Here is a 22860-nt window from a genome sequence, read left to right on the forward strand (position 1 = left end):
GAGCTCTGGCTACAAAATGCGTGACACCTCCCAACAGCAAGGCACAGTCCCAGCTGGGGACTTCAAATGACAGATTGATTTTAGAGTCGATTCTGTCTGCTGCTTGGACACAGGAGGATATGATTTGTGTGAGTCTTATTCTTCATATACTTAGAGAACCAGAGAGCTAAGGCTCTTAACCAGCAGCCTATTTATCAGAAATATGACCCAAATGAATATCTTTTCCTTATAACTGATTTTTAGAAATATTGCTGTCCTTTTGCTAAAATGATGAAGCATTCAGATGGCTGATACTCTGCCCCATTTTCTTCTGGGTGTTTTGTAAGGTGGAGGCAGCCACTCATACAGGGTCATCTTTCCATTTTCTCTGTTAAGTTCTATATATCTGTTACTGTGCAGCAGGGGTGCTGAGAGAGAAGCTATGGCTTTCACTTTAGAAGGACAGAAAGAGGGAGACACAGGTCTGATACTTGTTACTTTGCCTCCTACTAGCCATGGGGTTTGATGTAGCACAAAGAGAATGAAGGTGTTATGGTTGAATGGTTTGCTATTCCCCTCCCCCACCCAATGTCCCAGTCCTAACCACTATCACTTCAGAATGTGACCGGATTGGGAGGTGGGTTACTTAGTTAACGTGTTCTTTAGTTACTTAGTTACAAAGTTACTTAGTTAAAGTGAGGTCATTAGGGTATGCACTCACACAATATGACTTGTATTCTTATAAGAAGGGGAAGTCTGGACATAGACACACACAAAGGAAGACAATGTAAAAGAGAGATGACAGCAAATCCAAGACCAAGAGGGAGGCCTAGGACAGATCCCTCCCTCAAGACTCTCAAGAGTTAAACCTACCAACACTTAGGTTTTCTACTGTAATTCTAGCCTCCAGGACTGTGAGACAATACAGTTCTATTGTTTAAATGACCCAATTTACAGTTGTTTCAGCAGCCCTTGCAAACATACAAAGAATAAATATCAGGCTTGAAAATGCCTTGGAACAAGAGTCACTGAACCATGGCTATGGACCAAATTCAAATTATAGACCCATGAGCTAAGAATGTCCTTTATATTTTTACATAGTTAAAAGGCTTGCTGCAATTTTTTTCTCTCATCATCCAATCAATTTCTTGATTTTGCCTCTCACTCTACAAAGCTTAAAAATATTTTCAGCCTGACCTTTTCCAGAAAGAAGTTGCTGACACTTGGCTTAGATAAGAATCAAGTTGAGTTCACTTTTAACCTTGTCATTTAATTATAAGAAGTTCAGTTAACTTTACTGAGCTTTCTTAATATAGAATAAGTCTTTTTAACAACTCTCCTGATTTCACAGAATTAGGGTCAAGGAATAAACAAAATATGACATTGTGGAATAACTTAAGAAATGTAAAAAATATCTATACACATATAATTAATTTTCCCAGATATATTAATATAAACTATACATGCGCCAAATTTTGAAAGTGCATACTTTCACTCTATAAATTTTCTAAACTCAGAGATCAGTTCTGTGCTATTTTAGATGAAATCAAAACACACTTCAGAACTTTTTTTTTTTTCTTTTAAAGATCCTCAGAATACTGAAGAGAGAGAGAGAGAGAGAACACAACTTGGAGGCAGAGGGAGAAGGAGAAGCAGACACCCTGCTGAGTGGAGAGCACCATATGGGATTCAATCCTGGGACTCTGGGATCATGATATGAGCTGAAGGCAGACACTTAATCAACTGCACCACCCAGACACCCCACACTTCAGAACTTCTGAAGAAAACTGTCTTTGGATATCCTAGTATTACATCTTGCTATTTAAGTTTTGGTTTGAGGGATACTTGAGTGGTACAGTCCGTTAAGCATCTGATTCTTCATTTCAGCTCATGCTGTGATCTCAGGGTTCTAAGATTGAGCCTCACCTTCAGGCTCCATGGTCAGCAAGAGTCATCTTGAGATTCTCTCTTCTCCCTCTGGCCCTCCCACTTGTGGCTCTCTATTTCTCAAATAAATAAATAAATCTTTAAGTTTCTGGTTTGAGTGTCCTGGTTAAAATATTTTTAAAAAGACCACCCGCTAGAGTAAAATCAACAGACTGTACCTATAAAATGTTACATGTCAATTACATCTCAATTTTTTTTTTTTAAAAAAAGGCAAATAGCAATATTCTGGATCATATGGTTTCAAAACATTCATACATAATAATTCTTCTCCACAAAGTCTTCAAATGTTAGCATCCTTAAATACATGTTTCTTTTTAAACCTATGCTTTAAAAACAACTCTCCACAAAATAAAGCATAAATTCATTCATTCACACCCTCACTTATTTATATAAATATCTGTTGCATAACAGAAATGTATTAGGCTCAGTGTTAGATGCTGAAAATATAAAATCAGATAAGACATGGCAAAAATCATCTCGATATTATGTGTAGGTCACTATATAATACAAGATGCATAAGACAAAATGGGGTTTCAGGACAACAGATATATATTTTGTAATAAGAACTGCATTTGAGACTGGGGGTACAGGGACGAATGGGATGCTGTCCCTATCCTTGGATATATCACAAGCTTCTGGGAGAGACAGACACATAACAGAGTCTTCAAAATAACAGAGTGAGCTGTAAGAATGAAATATACCCAGTGCACAGAGATGCTACAATGAGATGCCTAGGGTTTTCAGGGGAGTTCATAAAGGACAGAACACCTGAAGCGAATCTTGCAGAACAAGTTAAGAATTATGAAGGAAGACAGAATGAGCATCCCGTTGAGTATGGGATTCCAGTCTAAGCAAAGGCAGGAAACAGCAGACTTAGTGGGGGGTTGGGGGACAATAAATAGTTCGGTATTTTCCAAGTGTAACTGTGAGTCCTGGCAAGGCAGGAGACGAAGTAAAGCTGTGAGCAGAAGCTAGGATGTCCAGGTTTGGAACAGAAGAAGGGAAGGAGGACACGCATGCACTGGTAATTTTATAGATAAAGCATGTTAAGATGTAAGCAAAAGACTTAGACAGTTAATGAGCTTTTGGCTACAGTGATTGGTTCAAGAATGTACATAGGATAAGGTTTTTTTATGTCCAATCCTAGTAATTCTTAGGAACCTGGCAGAAGCATGCTTCCCTCCCACTGGACTTGAACCTTGAATTATATAGTACTGAGAATAAGCTGGTTTAACCCAAGGAGCATGAAGCCTACCTATACAAAATAGTACAGTGGAGCTAAGAGATAAAGAAAACTGGATACTATATCCAACGACAACCAAACTCAGAACTACCTATGGACTTTTCAGTTATGGGAACAATGCAAGCCTTTTCTTCTTAAGCCATTTTTGGTAAGATTTTCTGTCAGAATCACAAAAGGCCTAAGAATGTAACTAGCTATTATTAATATTTCATACAACTTGTGAGCATAAAAAATGAGGCTAAGAGCGGCCAATGGCTTAATGGGGATCAAAACCAAGAATTCAAACTCAAAACCCCTTTTTAATAACCAATTTTGCCAACTTCTATCTCACAATACCATGTTTTCTCCGTATGTATACTGCTTATAGTGATGTAATGACATGTGGTCAGTAAGCACATGACAGATAGATGGGAAAAGCAGAGGGTAAATGATGGTGCTGATCATTTGGCCTCACACCTTGTTGTCAGGGTCATGGGACCAAGTAAAGGAGAAAGCTGAGAGTCATCGTGTAATTGTATAAGCCCTATTTAAATACTTTGTAGTCAGCCCTCAACTGTACCCTGTGTCCCATTGAGATGCCATATTTTTCCCTCTCCAGAGAATAATCTCAGAGAATATTTTGCTATGCTAGAAAAGGGACAGTTGCCCGGTTATTCATGGGTTGGGCTGGAAATTTGGGGATCAGATTATTTCTTAAATACCCTTTGATCCAATTCCTTCCATTTTTACATCACATTGATCCTTACATCCCAAGATAACCAATCCTAAAATTCCCAAGCCTACTGGGGTGCCGATGGTGTGAACTGCGTTGCTTCCTGAACTCAATACAGTGTTTCACAGTGTGCTCAGTGCTTTCCTGCAGTTGCTGAATCAATAGCCATTCTCCCTCTGTTCTGTCACATTCACAGCTTTTTTTGTTATTGTTGTCCTCTGTATTCTGGCTCCTGTGGCTTTACATATTTAAGAAAATCTTTTCACTAATATATTGGGAGAGTTTTTAGTAGCATCAGAGCTGCTATGATATTTGAGTGTGAAAATAGTTCTGCTATAAAATCAACCACACCAAAGTATTCTAAAAAGATCTTAGCAGTTAATTGGAATCTGAACAGCATTTCTATTGGTTTTTACTAGGATCAGCCTGTTCTAGCCACTAGCCAATCAAACTGGCTTAGAAAAGACATCAGGAGACATCAAATTGAAGCTGGAAAAGATTTCAAAAAAATCAATATGAGTTTTAAATCTGCTTATCTGTTTTACTTCCACTTGTCCAAAATTCTTTTTCTTTTTCTTTTCTTTTTTCTTTTCTTTCTTTTTTTTTTTGTGGGGCCCAATTCAGGGCTTGAACTCACACCCTGAGATCAAAAACTGAGCTGAGATCAAGAGTCAGATGCTAACCCAACCAAGCCACCCAGGTGCCCCTATTTTTACTTTTATATAATAAATATTTGGGTTGTCAAACAGACATGGATTATCCAAACCATCTGGGATCAGAGTATAATATACTATTAGAGAAACAAGTAATAGGGTTTTATTCTGTAAGAAATGAGGTACCTCTGGATATTTAATTAAATTTGAAGAGCAAGCACAGTTTCAGTCAACAGTGTTTACCTCAGCAGCAAAATCTGGCTGATAAAATATTGTAAAAGTATAACGAATTCACAAATTCTAAGAATATACAAAACCTAAATATATGCCTGAAATTAAAAAAAAAAAAAGCAAAAATAATTTATAAGCTTTAATCCTAAGGAAAGACATTTACATGGAAAAATAAAATTAAATTCCAAATATACATACACACACACACACACACAAACATGCAACTGTAGACATGTGAGGCATCCTCTTCTATAAACTCATTTTATCTTTTTAGAAAACAATACATGGGTATAGACATAAAAACAAATATGTAAGATTCTGCTAATTAATGCCTTTGCCAATTCAATCAGAAATTTGATGAATGTCTTCAATTTAATGGCTGATTACACAAACTACTTAGATATATTCATTCCAAATGCCAAAATAGCATGCAATCATTGCAAGTCATAATTTAAAGTAATATTTAATACTATGTGTATTGTTTATTATGTAAATTAAGAAAACAGGATACTATATCGTCTAGATGGTGTGACCCAAACTGTGTAAAGGAAGTGGCTAGGACACTTTGGAGGAAATACATCAAAGCAATATTCTTGGTTGTTTGGGGATGGGTGGGAAATAGATTATTTTTAGATTCCTCTTTGTGGCCTTATGTATTCTGTGAATTTTCTTCAGTAATCACAGAAAACTTTATATAATAACAAAATAACAATTTAATTCAGAAAATAAGTACTCATTTGGAATGAAAACACTTACATGTGCAACTTATCCAAAAACATATGGAAGCTCTGCTAATGCTTAAAAATCCAGCTCACTGAGAATAATTTCAACCATTTCAAACACAAATTAAATCAAGCAAGGAAAAGGAATATAAACGGAGTACATGTGACTCTATTAAACAAGTCCATGCCACCCACTCTATACAGCTGGACTGAGGAAGATACAGAATATATCAACTGCCAGCCGGAAGCCCTCAATTTAATGATCCCAAGTTGAGTGTCTCATCCCATCAGTTGGCCTGTTAAAAAAAGAATTCACTCCTAGTTCTTGCAGGAAAAAAAAAAAACACAAAAGTATACACAAGTGTTTAATGTTATAGATGAAACTTCTTAAATCAAATTAAGCAACTAAATTAGATGATACAGTTTCTCCTATTTTATTACTCTTGGGGAGGGGGATGTACTATAAAAGGCCCACATCACCTTTCCCTTCAAATAAATACTCTCTTAATATTTTTCTGTATAAAATCTGAATATATTTCTCCCCTTTCCATTTTTCTAATGTTTCCTAGAGGTTTTAAGAAATAAATATTTTGACATGCATTAGGTTTCAAGGTAAATATATATATAGATATGTGTATCTATATATATAGATATATATTATATATATCTCATATTAACAAACTAGCCAGCATTTGAGAATCTCTAATGCATGTGAAAATCCATTTTGCTTTTAGGTTTATCAGCAATCTGCACTAGAATAGAATATGATTTTATATATATAAGGGAATATAGCAACATCTATGAAGTTGAATAAAATATATCTGTTCATATTTTACAGACATGTTTAAAATAAAATAGAAAAACAAGAGTGAGAGGCAAGATGGCAGAAGACTACAAGACTGAAATGACATCAGATCCCAGAAGTTCAGCTAGATAGGTATCAAACCATTCTGAACACCTACAAACTCAACAGGATATCCAAGAGAAGAAGAGCAGAAATTCTAGGAACAGTAAATCGACCACTTTGGGGAAGGTAGGACGTGCAGAGATGGGAACCGGAAGCAATGGGATGAGAGACCATGTGGGGAGGGGCCAGATCCCAGCAAGCGGCAGAGCAGGGAAACTCAAAATCAGAACTTTTAGAACTCTGCTCCACTGAGGGACATCGCTCCAGAGGCTAAGCAGGGGTAAAACCCTCAGGGGGACAGTGTGGTCTCAAGGTCCCACGGGTCACAAAAAGATCAGGGGTATCTGAGTGTGCAGAGCTGCCAGGTATCAGAGCAGGAAAGCTGACTACAGAGACAGAGCCGAGAAGTGAGCTTTCAGATCATGGTTACCATAAACCATGATCCAAGGCACAGTTGGGCCACTGCTCTTCAAGCAGGGACCCCAGAGGTGGCAGATCTTGGGAGACTCACCTTCCTCCTCCAGGAGGACTGGCGCAGGAGCATGCAGCAGGAATCTGCTGAGCTTGGAGACTACAAACAGGGATGTGCACCAGAGATAGAAACACTCAGTCACAGGCCAGGTGCACTTGGAATACGGCCAGAGACCAGGGAGACAGGAATGACTATCTGCTTATCTCTGAGAGAGTGCAAAGGACTAGGGCCCAAGCTCTCAGCTCCCCCAGGCCAGAGATTGGGAGGCCCCATTTTCATACCTGTCCTCCAGAGCTCTAAGGAAAGCATTCAGGGAATAAAGGCTCCAAGAACAAACCTGAGCAGATTACTTAGCTTGGTCCCTTGCAAAGGTGGTGCAATTCTGCCTCGGGCAAAGAGATTTGAGAGTCACTGCAACAGGCCTTTCCCAGAGAAGACCAGCAAAAACATCCAGACAAGACCAAGCTCACCAATCAAGGAGAAACGCAGAACTCCAGAGCTAGGGGAAAGTAACGCATAAAATTCATGGCTTTTTCCCCATGATCCTTTAATCCTTCAAAGTTAAATTTTTCTTTTCTTTTCTTTTTTCTCTTACTCTATTTTTTAACTTTTCCTCATTCCTCTTTTAAAGTTTTTTTAACTAGTTTATCTTAACAATATGCTTCTTTAAAAAAACATCTTTTTAAACCTTCAGTGTAGTAGTCACATTTTATCCCATCATTTTTTTTTAAAGATTTTATTTATTTATTTGACAGACAGAGATCACAAGTAGGCAGAGAGGCAGGCAGAGAGAGAGGAAGGGAAGCAGGCCCCCTGCTGAGCAGAGAGCCAGACGTGGGACTCGATCCCAGGACCCTGAGATTATGACCTGAGCCAAAGGCAGCGGCTTAACCCACTGAGCCACTCAGGTGCCCTTATCCCATCATTTTATTTAAACTTATTTTTTGTATACATATAGGTTTTTTGTTTTTTGTTTTTGTTTTGTTTTCTTTTTAATTTAGGGACTCAATTTCTTCTAATAGATCAAAATATATCCAAATCTAACACATGGATTTTTTCTAGTCTCCAGCCTAAGCACATTTCCTCCTCTTTTTTTTTCTTTCTATTTCCAACCAACTTATCTTATCAATTCTTTTTTTTAGATTTTTTTTAAAATTTTCATCTTTACAGTCATATTCTATCCCTTCATAATACTTGCCCTTATTGTTCTATATATATAAGTTTTTCTTTCTTTAAAATTTTGGAAGGTAGTTTCTTCTAAAAGACCAAGATACATGCAAAATTATGTGGGTGGCTCTGTTCTATTCACCAGTCTAAAGTGTGTGTGTGTGTGTGTGTGTGTGTGCACATGCGTGCGTGCATGTGTGTATTTTACTTATTTATATATCTTTATACATATAAATATATATATATATATATACATTTCATTTTTAAATTTTTATTTCTCTTTTTTCCCTTGCTTCTCCCTCTACTTTTGGATCTCTTCTGATTTGGTTAGCATACATTTTTCAGGGGTCTTTTCCACCCTTTCAGTATTTTATTCCTTCAATCATATATTCTTATCTGGATAAAATGACAAGGCAGAAAAGCTAACCACAAAAAAAGAAAGAGGTAGTACTGATGGCTAGGGACCTAATCAATACAGTCATTGGTAATATATCAGAACTAGAGTTCAGAATGATGATTCTCAAGGTGCTAGCTGGGCTCAAAAAAGGCATGGAGGACATGAGAAAAACCCTTTCTGGAGAAATGAAATCCCTTTCGGGAGAAATAAAAGAACTAAAATCTAACCAAGCTGAAATCAAAAAAGTTATTAATGAGGTGCAATATAAAATGGAGGCTCTTACTGCTAGGATAAATGAGACAGAAGAGAGAATTAGTGATATAGAAGACCAAATGACAGATATAAAGAACCAAGAGCAAAAGAGAGACAAACAACTACTGAACCATGAAGGGAAAATTTGCGAGTTAAGTATACTATAAGACAAAAAAAATATTAGAATAATTGGGATTCCAGGAGAAGAAGAGAGAGGGGGACAGAAGGTATACTGGAGTGAATTATAATAGAGCATTTCCTTAATATGGCCAAGGGAACAAACATCAAAATCCAGGAGGCAGAGAGAGCCCCCTCAAAATCAATAAAAATAGGTCCACACCCTGTCATCTAACAGTAAAACTTACAAGTCTTAGTGACAAAGAGAAAATCCTGAAAACAGCTTGGGACAAGAAATCTGTAACATACAATGGTAGAAATAGTAGATTGGCAGCAGACTTAGCCACAGAGACCTGGCAAGCCAGAAAGAAATGGCATGATATTTCAGAGCATTAAATGAGAAAATATGCAGCCAAGAATACTATATCCAGTTAGACTGTCATTGAAAATGGAAGGAGAGATAAAAAGCTTTCAGCACAAACAAATATTAAAAGAACCTGCAAACACCAAACCAGCCCTACAGGAAATATTGAAAGGGTTCCTCTAAGCAAAGAGAGAGCCTGAAAGTAGTAGATCAGAAAGGAAAAGAGACAATATACAGTAACAGTCACCTTACAGACAATACAATGGTACTAAATTCATATCTTTCAATAGTTACCCTGAATGTAAATGAGCTAAATCAAAAGACACAGGTGATCAGAATGGATAAAAAACAAAACCCATCAATATGCTTTCTACAAGAAACTCATTTTTTTTCACTCAAAGACACCTCCAGATTTAAAGTGAGGGGGTGAAAAACCATTTACCATTCTAATGGACATCAAAAGAAAGCTGGCAATCCTTATATCAGATAGATTAGATTTTAAGCCAAAGACTATACTAAGAGATGAGGAAGGACACTATATTGAACCCAAAGGGTCTGTCCAACAGGGAGATCTAACAATTTAAGTATCTATGCCCCTAACATGGAAGCAGCCAACTATGTAAACGAATTAATAACAAAATCAAAGAAACACATCGACAATAATACAATAATAGTAGAGAATGTTAACATCCCCCTCGCTGAAATGGACATATCATCCAAGTAAAAGATCAACAAGGAAATAAAGGCCTTAAACAACACATTGGACCAGATGGACATCACAGATATATTCAGACATTCCATCCCAAAGCAACAGAATATACACTCTTCTCTGCTGCACATGGAACATTCTCCAGAATAGATCCCATCCTGGGTCACAAATCAGGTCTTAACCAGTACCAAAAGACTGGGATTATTCCCTGCATATATTCAGACCACAACGCTCTGAAGGTAGAACTCAATCACAAGAAAAATATGGAAAAAACTCAAATACTTGGAAGCTAAAGAGCATCCTAATAAGAATGAATGGGTCAACCAGGAAATTAAAGAAGTATTGAAAAAATTCATGGAAACAAATGATAATGAAACCACAACTGTTAAAATCTGTGGGACATAGCAAAGGCAGTCCTGAGAATAAAGTATATAGCTACACAAGCCTTTCTCAAGAAATAAGAAGGGTCTCAAGTACACAACCAAACTCTACACCTAAAGAAGCTGGAGAAAGAACAGTAAAGAAAACCTAATCCCAGCAGGAGAAAAGAAATAATAAAGACCAGAGCAAAATCAATGAAATAGAAACCAAAAGAACAGTAGAACAAATCAACAAAACTAGGAGCTGGTTCTATGAAAGAATTAATAAGATTGATAAACCCCTGGCCAGACTAATCAAAAAGAAAAGAGGAAGGACCCAAATAAATACAATCATGAATGAAAGAGGAAAGATCACAACCAACACTGAAGAAATACAAATAATTATAAGAACATATTATGACCAACTATATGCCAGCAAATTTGACAATCTGGAAGAGAAGGATATATTCCTAGAGACATATAAACTATCAAAACTTAACCAGGAAGAAACAGAAAACCTGAACATACCCATAACCAGTAAGGAGATTAAAGTAGTCATCAAAAATCTCCCAGCAAACAAGAGCTGAGGGCCAGATGGCTTTGTAGGGGAATTCTACCAAATATTTAAAGAAAATTAATACCTATTCTCCTGAAACTGTTCCAAAAAATACAAATGGAAGGAAAACTTCCAAACATTTTATGAGGCCAGGATTACCTTGATCCCAAACCAGACAAAGACCCCATCAAATAGGAAAATTACAAACCAATATCCAACAAACACAGATATGAAAATTCTTACCAAAATACTAGCCAATAGGATCCAACAGTATATTAAAAAAATTACTCACCACAACCAAGTGGGATTTATTCCTGGGCTGCAAGGTTGGCTCAACATCCACAAATCAATCAATGTGATACAATACATTAATTAAAGAAAGATCAAGAACCATATGATACTTTCAATAGATGCTGAAAAAGCATTTGACAAAGTACAGCATTCTTTCTTGATCAAAACTCTTCACAGCGTAGGGATAGAGGGCACATATCTCAATATCATCAAAGTCATCTATGAAAAACCCACAGAGAATATCATTCTTAATAGGGAAAAACTGAGAGCTTTCCCCTTAAGATCAGGAACATAGCAGGGATGTGACTATCACCTCTGCTATTCAACATAGTACTAGAAGTCCTACCCTCAGCAATCAGACAACAAAAAGGAATTAAAAGCATCCGAATCAGCAAAGAAGTTAAACTCTCACTCTTTGCAGATGATATGATACTTTATGTGGAAACCCCAAAAACTCCACTCCAAAACTGCTAGAACTCATTCATACAGGAATTCCAGTAAAGTGTCAGGATATAAAAACCAATGCACAGAAATGAGTTGCATTTCTATATACCAACAACAAGACAGAAGAAAGAGAAATTAAGGAGTCAATCCCATTTATAATTGCACCCCAAACCATAAGATACCTAGGAATAAACCTAACCAAGAAGACAAAGAATCCGTACTCAGAAAAGTATAAAGTACTCATGAAAGAAATGGAGGAAGATACAAAGAAATGGAAAAATGTTCCATGCTCATGGATTTGAAGAACAAATATTGTGAAAATGTCTATGCTACCTAAAGCAATTTACACATTTATTGCAACCATCCATTTTTTTTCAGAGAAATGGAAAAAATAATTCTAACATTTGTATGGAACCAGAAAAGACCCCAAATAGGAGGAATTTTGAAAAAGAAAACCAAAGTTGGTAGAGGGTAGGTTCTCAATAGTTTTTCTCATGTGAATTAATTCTATGATGGGTACTACGTAACAATATTGGAGATTTAACAGATTATTGAAAATGAGGTCAGTTAATTCTGAGACCTGGATCACAGGACAGAAGTTCAGCAGCCATTCATAAGCCTACAATGGTGACATCCTACAAGAGTGTCAAAGGAAAGTTGTAAGGGCAAATAAAACTTTTTCTACATCTCTAATATTTTGCACTGGTCTCTTTCTACTTAGAGTAAAGAAACAAGAGCAAAAAAAAAAAAAAGGCAGGCCACTTTATGAAATGAAATAATTATATTTACTTTATCTATTTCCATCTCAGCTTATTCATCTTTTTTGTGTTTACTTTTAATTACAGTGGAAAGCCAGTAAGCTAATGAAGGAAATACTTAAGATATGGGACTATACTGATTCTGTGATTATATTAGAACAAATCAACACAGAATAGGATGAATTATTAGAGTGTACACACACTAGTGACAAGCATCATGAATCCGACCCCTCGAGATATTTGCTTGATGGCTTAGGAGAAATCTCTGCTGCCTTTACTTCTCCTATTTGGAGGACTTGTGGAAATATCAAAGGTCTCACATCCTTAGAAATAACTCCTCGTGTGATTTTGTGAGAATTTGCCATGGATGCCGTTGTAAAGGCAGATTAGGATTCGGCACACTTATACTGTAGAAGTAGGGCGAAGGGATCCAAAATATACGACTATGAAGAGTTTCCTTTTTTTTGAAAATCCCCTTATTTTTCTAACCTTGGAGCTTCCACAAATAATTCATAAATCATCAATCCCCTCCCTCGGAGTTCTGTAACCAGAGAAGATTGACTCCTATCACCAGAGATGAGAAGGACAAGAAATCACTTAAACAGACATTATCATAAAACTATCACATCTCTCATCTCTTCTTCTAAGTATCCTTTTTATTTTTCCTAGAAGTCCTCTGTTTTCCCTTCTTCCATCCTTTTCTCCTACTAAGAGAGTAAATGCTAAATTCTCATCACAAGGAGAAAATTTTTTTCCTCTTCTCTTTTTATTCTATTCATATGAAAAGATGAATGTTAGCTCAACCTATTGTGGAAATCATTTCACTATACATGGAAACCAAATCACCATGCTGTCTGCCCTTAACTTGTACAGTGATGTATGTCAATTATTTTTCAATAAACCTGGGGGAAAACAGATGTCATTTAAGTCCAAATTGTAATTGCCTCCTTGAGTCACATTTTCTGTCACTTTCCACATACATACTTGAATAAAAATGTGTCTTGTTTATTGATAATTTTTTTTGCAGCATAATTTGAAGGCCCCCAAACACTAAACCTAAGAGAACAGAGGAAAACTCCCTGGCCATCCCCAACAAAGGATTTAGTATGACTAGTGTTTTGTCGTAGGCTTCCCTTGATATATTGAGTTACAATGACTGATAACCTGAGGGCCATGTAAAATCATGACAATCCCCTAATGCCTTTTGTAAACTCTTCCATCAACTGTGATCTCAGCATCTGAACTGCAGTATCACAAATCAAGCTAATCTGTCTGTTAGCAAAATACAAAAATAACAATTTCTATGATGTATTATGCCTTTCTATTTTCAAAAGGTCATGATTCAACACACAAAAATCAGTAAAAAATATGAATAGTTAAACTGATGAGTTTACAACTGAAATTAACAATCATAGATTTAAGAATATGCCTTGGATAGCAATGTAACAGATAATCCGGAATGGGCCTGGATTTGTGGAATTTTGCTCATTTTCCAAAACGAGTTTATCACCTGGAAATTGATCTTCCCCTCCTTTGAGACTCATTCTGTCATTACTGAGTTGCTGGTCATGTGGGTAAATCATCTTACTAACCAGATTTGGACTTCTCTGACCATGCTACTTGAGTAACTTGGCTATTGTTTGTACCTGGCTCAATCATCCAAGACAGCACTACCGCTCCAATGTTAAACTTCATACTATTATAGGCTATTCTTTGGTATGAAGCTTTTCCAATTAACTTCATCTGTCCATGGAATTTTACATTGTTGCCTCGTTCCTCTACTCTCCATCTCAAAAATATCAGTTAGCCCTATTTGTTCTTAAATTTTGTGTGAGAGCTCTTTTCTCTGCCTCATCAGTGGCTACTTTAAATATCCTCTCTTTAAATATCAAGGGTTCATTCTCAGGGCTTGTTTCCCCAGTCTACATCATAGATACAAATGTGCCCTTAGCCTGCACAGTACTGATTCACACAGTGGTTTAAACAAGATTAATTAGCGCCACTGAGGGAGGCTATGGCTAGGAAACAGGACCTGAGATTGTCCTGTCTTACATTATAAACTTGGAACTGGGGTCAAAGAGTTTTGCTGGCTTCTCATGACTCGTGGCATTTTCTTTCTGTACAGCTGATATCCTCATCAGTGTGCCTCTGTGGGTAACTTTAAGGCATTAGGAAGTTTACACAACCATACATGAAAATGTACACTGTCCCTTGCTTTATATAGGCTTCTCTGTAATTTCTTTTGTTTTCTGCCATTGAAGAAAATGTGTATCTTTAACTAATTATTGATCTTATAGATCTCTTAGCACAGCTGCCAGTATGTAAAAATTGGGAGATACCTCAACAAAGTCCAGAGTCAGACTTCACTTGAAAAATCAAATGGTCTGGCAATAATTAGCCCCTCCTTTCCACGTTTCTGCATTTTCACAGACAGCAACTTCTAGAATTAATGGTGACCTCCCCTTTGACTGGTCATGTTTAACATAGCCCTTCTGTTTCATTCATTTCACCTGATCTTCCTGACCCTAAAGGGTTTGAGCTTATAATGCACACACTCTATACATATATACACAGTCAGTACTTTAATCCAGCATTTATATGGAGATGAACCTGTATTACCAAGGATAAAACCACCTGGGAGTTACACAGTGGGATGGATTGAACTGTGCCCCTCTTTCCTCAAAGCTGAAGCCCTAACCCTCAATGTGATGATATTTGAAGAAGGGCCTTTTGAGAGGTAATTAAGGTTCAATGAGCTCCTAGTGGTGGGGCCCTACTCTAATAGAATTGACACCCTTACACAAACAGGAAGAAAAGTGAGACATCTTCTTCTTTCTCCCTGAGGGAGCACAGAGGAAAGGCTGTGTGAGGACATGGCGAGAAGGTGGCCTTCTACGAATCAGGAAGAAAGCTCTCACCGGATAATGACTTTTCCAGCCCTGCACTCATGGACGTGTAGTCTTTGGTACATATCCATTGTTTAAGCCACCCAGGCTGTGTATTTTGTCAAGGCGGCCTGAGAAGAGTCCCCATTCCCACTCTCCACCTAGAAGCTCATCTCCTTTCCCCTGGACTTTTGTAGTTCCTTTCCGAGCAGTCTGCCTATCTTTGCACCATCTCTCTTCGCTATTTGCTGTGGGTGAGTTATTATTAAAATACAATCAGTATGACACATGCTCTTGCTTTGAAATTTAAAAAGAAAACTAATTAAAATTAGTAAAATAGTCCCTTATCACTTCTAGGTCCGAAAGCTCTAGACCAGCCCCCCAGGTCCTGTGTTGTCACCCTTGCCCACATTCCCAGTGCACTAGCAAAATCCCATTATAAATGGGTCTGACGAGGACTCTTTTTGACCCAACTTTACTCAGGCTCCTCTGAGGTCTCTTCTTGACTAGGCCTTGACTGTGACCCATTGTTGGGCCTGCCTAGCCCAGTTTTAGCAAGAATACTGCCTGCTAGGGCATTTTAGAGAGATTCCTCCACCTTGATAAGCGAGCGCCTGTGATATCTGGTTATAGTACTCAACCCCCACTCGAATTACCTGATCACCCTGGCCTCTTTTCAGCAAGAATCTTAAGTGGGCTTAGCAAGAATCCCCCTACCCGTGACGTCTTCTCTTAGTAATTTTCCCTCCACTGACCCCCTCATTCTGCTTATTGGCTATGAATCCCCACATGTTCTTGTTGTATTCACAATTGAGCCCAATCATATACTAAGATCCCCTTCCCCCAGCCGCAACAATTCCTTATGAAATCTGTTTTCACTGCCTTAATAACTGCCACTTCTGGTTTTCTATAACATCCCCTTAAACTAAACTCTTCAATGCTTCCATGCTCTCCAATTCCACATTTCTTTGAATTTCTCCCAGACCATATGTCAAAAAGTTTTGCTTTCTTTATGACCCCATTTAAAACCTACTGCTTTTTGAAGTCTTTCCTCATCCTCCCAGTAGGAATAATCACTTCCCTTTGGGGTGCTTCTAAGATACTATGTGTATACATCTATTATGACTTAATCAATTTTATTTATCACTTTATTTTTTGCTTACATTATTCTGTATGACCATTAAATTCAAGGTCTTTCATCTTTATTTTTCTGTTTTGTTTTTACCCAAGGTGCTATTATTATGCTGTCAATACACTCAGGAGGTAATTATATGTTTATTTATCAAATTTATCAAATATTTATCAAATATTTGTTAATATTTGTTAATGCTAGCAGGGAAGCTAGTGTCAGGACAGTAATAGGAGTTAATAAAAACCAAAAAAACAACTATTTCCAAACTTTTGCCCCAAATTACCATTCCAATATAGTGTAACCCAATTGTTTAAGTGTATATGAATTAGGATTGACTTCATTATAACCAAGGCCAAATGGATAAAGGCCACACATTTTAACTGTCTGTTATGAATTTCCCAAAGCGTCTGCAACATGTCTACAAGGATTAGTCCCATTCTGTAATCTTCTTTTGGTCAGCATAATAAGGACATGGGAATGGTATTGGATTGATATGGAAAATGAAAGAATTGTAATATCTTCGAGTAATAAAATACTTAAGATATACCACAGTTGTCCATTGAAGCATCCTCTTTCCTTGGGGCTGTTTCAATCTGCTGGGAAGAAGATTTCACCTGTTCTCTATTGCCCATCCCCCCCTTTTTTTAAAAAGATTTTATTTATTTATTTGACACTCAGAGATCACAAGTAGACAGAGAGGCAGGCAGAGAGAGAGGAGGAAGCAGGCTCCCCGCTAAGTAAAGAGCGCAATGCGGGGCTCGATCCCAGGACCCTGGGATCATGACCTGAGCCAAAGGCAGAGGCTTTAACCCACTGAGCCACTCAGGTGCCCCTGCCCATCCCATTTTAACCAAACTTTGATTAAAGGGGAAACATTATAACCTTCACTAAATTAGCACAAGCAATTCAAATCCATTGCTATCCTAGCCAGCCGCCTACTTTGCTCCTATGTAATGCATTTTCAGTGATCACGCTTATAGAAAAAATGTCTATGAAATATGAAAAATTAATAAGCCACTTTTTTCTTTGCTCTTAAGGTTTTTTTTTTTTTAACCAGTGAGCTATTATAAGACCTACATTTACTAATTTACTGAAACGAACCAAGCACTAACATTTTTCATTTTATTTAAAAGACCCCTGACTAAGGTAGCTGGGAAACTGTTAAGTACAGGAGGTAAAAGACCCAAGTCTTTGCACTATTATAACTATTAAACGAAGGTATTAGGCAAAATCAGCATTTCTTAAAATATCACAGGAACAAATTATTATAGAGAAGAAAGTGGGGAAATCAGTAAAAGAAATATGTTTTATGGAGCACTGAATTAAATCAATTTAATAGTTTTTATTTTGAAGTACAGGACTTCTCAGTATCTTTTCTGAGTAAAACTAAGCAAAGAGCTATTCTTGCCTATCCTCTTTGGAATGGATATCAGAATTACGAAAGCTTTATGAAACAACATCCTGTACAAGGAGGTTATTAAATTAACAGAAGGACTTACACAACTATAATATTTAATACTATACATTTTTAGACCATCTACATCCTGAATCACTTCCTGAATATAGGATTTTAAAAGATCTTCAGACTTATCTATAATAAAAGACAATCTCCTATCTCTGCTGATAGCAGGATTTTCCCTATGGTCTTATTGGTGTTTAATACATACAAGTGATTAAGGCCGTTTTTGGATTCCTTAAATTCTACAATTCTTTCAAAAATGCAATTCTCAGAAGCTGACTCTAACAAATGGAGACAATTTATTTCAGGGGCAATGTGTCATTAATTGTAAATCTTGGATAGAGCTAATCTGTATTTCTATCAAGTTCCCAAGCAATGCTGATGCTGCTGACTTGGTTACCACACTTTAAGAACCACTGCTTTCACAGGTCTCAATTTGTTCTACACACATCTGGGCTTTCCAGCTGGTCTGAGGTTCCTCCACCAGGCCCCAAGCTGGAACTTCTTAAGAGCAATGAGAGCTGGTTATCCCAACTAACCCCTTATAAAATAAGGATCCTTTGTATCAATTCCTAGGTTCTGCCACCATGATCTTATTTCCTAAAGACCAATGGCCTGTCCCTCTTTTTTAGTATCTTTCATTGTCAACTAAGAATGTGCAGGTCCTTAGTTTCAAAATGCAGTCCAAATTGTAGATTTCTTCCCCTTGAATTACTGCTTCCTGTTTTCCCACATAACCCCTTCCCTCTCTCGGTAATATCCTCCCATAAAGTTGGCTCTGGCCTCATTTGCCTCTCTATCCAGTTGAACTCTATTGCTAGCTATATATGAATGTACAGCTTTTAGTCATTCCTTTGTTCTTTAACTCCATAAGTATTTGCTAAAGGCTCTTAATATAATGACTATGACAAAACTTCTGCATTCATGGGCTTACATCGTAACTGGGGAGATATAAGATAAACATGTAAAAAATAAGTAAGTATGAAATATTCCAGGAGTGATGGGGCACGTTGAAGAAAACAATAGAAAGTAATGAGTAAGAAAGTGTATGTAAATCAAATGTATCTTAGACTCTCTGGAATCATTTCTCTGAGAAGGCAACATTCAACAATGTTGTGATAGAGGAATTAATGCAGCTAATGTAGAAAAGGGCATTCCAAATGGAGGAAGCATCAATTCAAGAGCAGAAAGAAGACCAGGCTGGTTGAAGGCATCAGGAAGGGAAAATGGCTGAAGAGATCAGGTTGGTGGTGGGGAAGCAAAATTTTTCATAATCTTTGTGTAACCACCTGCTTCTCTCACATATACCCGGTCTATAGACCAAATATGTCTATCCTAGTCTCCTAGTGGAAACTGTCTTCTGGCCAGCAGGAATTAAAATATCAACAGCATTATTTAAAGAGCATTTAGAGCCCCAAATCCCCTCCTTGCCCCAGCTCAGTGGATGGCAGTCATGTCTATTCTCACCCCAGTAGAAATCTGCAGTTTTATTCTCTAGAGAGGCCTCTGAACTATAGGATACCAGGCACATCCCCTCACCCTAGATCTAAGAGAGTGGCTTCCTGAACACAGGATAAGAAAAGCTACAAAACAGCCTACTTATCCTGGAGAAGACCCCAAATTTTTAAAAAGTGTGCTATTTCTGAAAATGGGTGTGAAGATAGAGATAAAAACAGAGGGATTAACTGAATATCTCTTTTAAAGAGTTAAGCCCTGGGACACCTGGGTGGCTCAGTTGGTTAAGCTGCTGGCTTCCGTTCAGGTCATGATCCCAGGGTCCTGGGATCGAGTCCCGAATCTGGCTCCTTGCTCAATGGGGAGACTGCTTCTCTCTCTGCCTCTGCCTGCCACTCTGCCTGCTTGTGCACTATGTTTCTCTGACAAATAAATAAATAAAATCTTAAAAAAAAAAAGAGTTAAGCCCCAAATCCCCACCAAAATATATCAACATAATTTGAGTGAGGAGAAACTGATAACTAATATCAAAATCCAAGCCTTCTGAGTTGGCTATGTTAAAATGTGCAATGAATTGTGCACAGTTTCTACTTCAGAATGTGGATACATTAAATCACAACCTTTTGTCCTCTTCCTTAGTGCTAACTTTAGTAAAGAACCACTCTAGGTACTGATATGTCATAGTTTTAGAAATAAAACTATATACCTTCCTGATGAATAAAGTCAAAATTCTGAGTAAAGAGAGGGCAAAATCAGGTCAGAAGTATGTCTTACAATACTGTTTTACAAGAACAATATTTTCTAACAGCAGTGGTTCTGATCAAATTGACAAAACAACTTTGAGCAAAATAACTAGCACACGCATGCACACGTGCATACACACACACGTGCATACACACACACACACACACACACACACACACACACAGAGCTTTAAACATCCTGAAACAATTACAAAACAGAAATTAGCCTAAGGCAAGAGTTCTATGCTTTCATCAAACTCCTCAAGAAAAGCATCAAGTTTATTGTACCTGATAATTTGAATTCTTTTAATCTTTATATCATTAGCCTCCAGGTAAATCTGAGAATATCCAAACCTAAACAAACTTAACAGCCAGGGTTCTTTTCAAGGAAGGAACTTAAGTCTATGTGTATCGTTTTGCTTTTACAGATATTAAAATTTGCTGCCACGTACCTGAAAGTTGTTAAATATTCTTACCAATGCAGTATATAGAGCTAAACAAGTCTTGTAAGAAAAACTAGATTAGTTTTAAAAACATTTCAAAATAATTATTATATTGGAATAAAAAGTCTTTTAACTTATACTGTCAAACCCTAGGATCTCATTTCTGAAATTGCTTTATGCTGTTCTCACTATCATAAATGCTGATAGCATTACCTGTCCGCATCCACTGTCACGTCATGAACTCCTCTCTGGATGACCTCTCTGGAAGTAGTTGTATCTGGTATTCTATTCAGACTTCTAGTATACAGGTTGAGCCCTCCATCTGTCATGTACCTGAAAGTAAATGTGTAATTAATCAACATAAAATTAAATGATCTCATCTGTGTAATTTAACAGTGTTCACAATTTTTAATAATTATGCAAATGTGCTTTACTACAGTTTTTTCTATAAAAACATTTTACTCAACAGGAAGAATTTGAGTATTTTTCAAGTATATTAGGAAATCAATCTTCCTTACTCTAACAACTAACTAGCCTACTAGCCTATTCATTTTTTTGCCTTTTGTTAAAATTTTGGACAGGCTTGGAGATAATTTAACTCTTAGAAAAATAAGAGCAAGATTATTTCATTTTATAAGTATCATTTTTGAAGCAATCAAGGTCACAGGAGTAATGGAATATTACTAAACCTAAAACTAGATTAAGTTATTTGATAAGTAAAATGTATCTTACCAATTGACCACAAAGATAAAATAATAGTCAAGATGCATCAAATGTTTGTCAGAAACTGTTCTAAAGAGTTTAATAATATGTTTAATATTATTAATATTAAATAGTTAATAATATTTTTATCACCATATTAGAGAAAGAAAGTAAGTAAGCACAAAAGGGTTAAGTAACATTTTACTCAACCAGTCATGGCAGAACTAAGAAAAAAATCTAGAAAGTTGGCTCCAGAATGATTTTAACCACCACACATTACTATCTGAAGTGAAAGGTCACACTGACTGACCCACTTCCTATCTTTGAGAACTACTTCCAGGACATCACAGGAACACCATCATTGCACAGGGATGGTAGACCAAATACTACTAGCAATCCTGCTTCCGTGGCTGCGGACTAGGGCACATTGTTTAATCTCCTACCCCACGCTGGGCTAATCAGATTTTTCTTTCTCGAGAACTAGGATTAAAAGACAGCTCCTCGGGCTTTCTTTGTGAATACAGTTGATGATAATGAACACCCAGGAGATGTAGTTATCTCCAGCAAACATAAGAAGCTACAGAGAAAGCTGCTCAGCAAAGTAAAAACAACCCCCAGGTGCACAAAAGGAAGCAGACACTTGGCCACGTAGTTTCAACTTCACAACTCATCCTTGGGTTCTAAGAGGTACTCTTGCTTATTTATAATCATGACCATAATTTGCTTAAGCAAATTTAAGTTGATTTCAATTTTTGTGATAAAAAATGTTTAGTCATGACCATATTGAAGACTGACCAAATAGTTAAAGCTAGGATTATGAAACTGGCTAATGACTTACATGATCAATAAATTCTGTCCTTACTAGCTGAAGGAACTTAAACAAGTTTCTTAAACTGTGCCTTAATTTCTTCCTCTGAAAATGGGAAGAATAAAATCTGCAGGCAGATTTTATGATAAAGAAAAAATACAAAAAGATCTTAATATGAGAACCTCATAAAAAGTAGCTATTTGTTATTTACAAAGTCTCTTCCACATATTTTGAAAAGGAAATAGATGAATTTTATATACAAAACTTAGGTCATACTGCATTATCCTTATAAGGGACTCTACATGGTGAGTTTTCTTGATCAGTAAAGAATTCAATCCCACCAACCAGAAAAAATAAAGAAGGACTTTTGCTCCAAAATGTATTAAACACTGATCTACTCTTTTAGATAAGAAATACTAGATACAATTTCACTTTTTTTTTTTATAACTAATTCATGATTAGGAGCATCAGTTAAATTAAAAGAGTGAAGGGACATTTGTCCTTCATGCATTTTCATTTGTCAGCTGTCCCATCTTGGGGTTGTAGTTCAGGGTTTATTCTTACTTTCAATTTCTTACCGAATTTCCCACACAGTACTAGACAAATATCTAAATGTTTTTATGGCCTTGTAAGGTAGAGTTTGTAGAATTCCTGGTAAAGTAAAAGTGTTTAGTGGCAAATGTTTTTCTCAATCATTTTCCTTTTGAAATTGTGTTTCAAAAGGTTGAAGGTAGTTGATATTTCTCCAGATAAGTGAGCTACTCCTCTGCCCTTTTGGCTAAGTTGGTTAAGCAACTGCATTCGGCTCAGATCTTGATCTCAGAGTCCCAGGATTGAGTCCCACACTGGGCTCCCAACTCCATAGGGAGTCTGCTTCTCCCTCTGATCTTCTCAGCTCTCATGCTCTCTCTCACTCTCTCCCTCTCAAATAAATAAATAAAATCTTCTAAAAA

The 22860-nt window shown here is 36.9% G+C and overlaps 1 protein-coding gene across 1 annotated transcript in view; it reads right to left on the reverse strand.

The window, feature by feature from the left end:
• Positions 1-22860, reverse strand: part of NAV3 (neuron navigator 3) — a 371014-nt gene that overhangs the window by 128277 nt on the left and 219877 nt on the right. The window contains exon 12 of the mRNA XM_059402414.1: positions 20611-20730. Coding sequence (XP_059258397.1) covers positions 20611-20730 — 120 coding nt within the window. The remainder of the gene's footprint in view (positions 1-20610; positions 20731-22860) is intronic.

Source organism: Mustela nigripes, chromosome 6 (assembly GCF_022355385.1).
Source record: "Mustela nigripes isolate SB6536 chromosome 6, MUSNIG.SB6536, whole genome shotgun sequence".
Lineage (NCBI taxonomy): Eukaryota > Metazoa > Chordata > Mammalia > Carnivora > Mustelidae > Mustela > Mustela nigripes.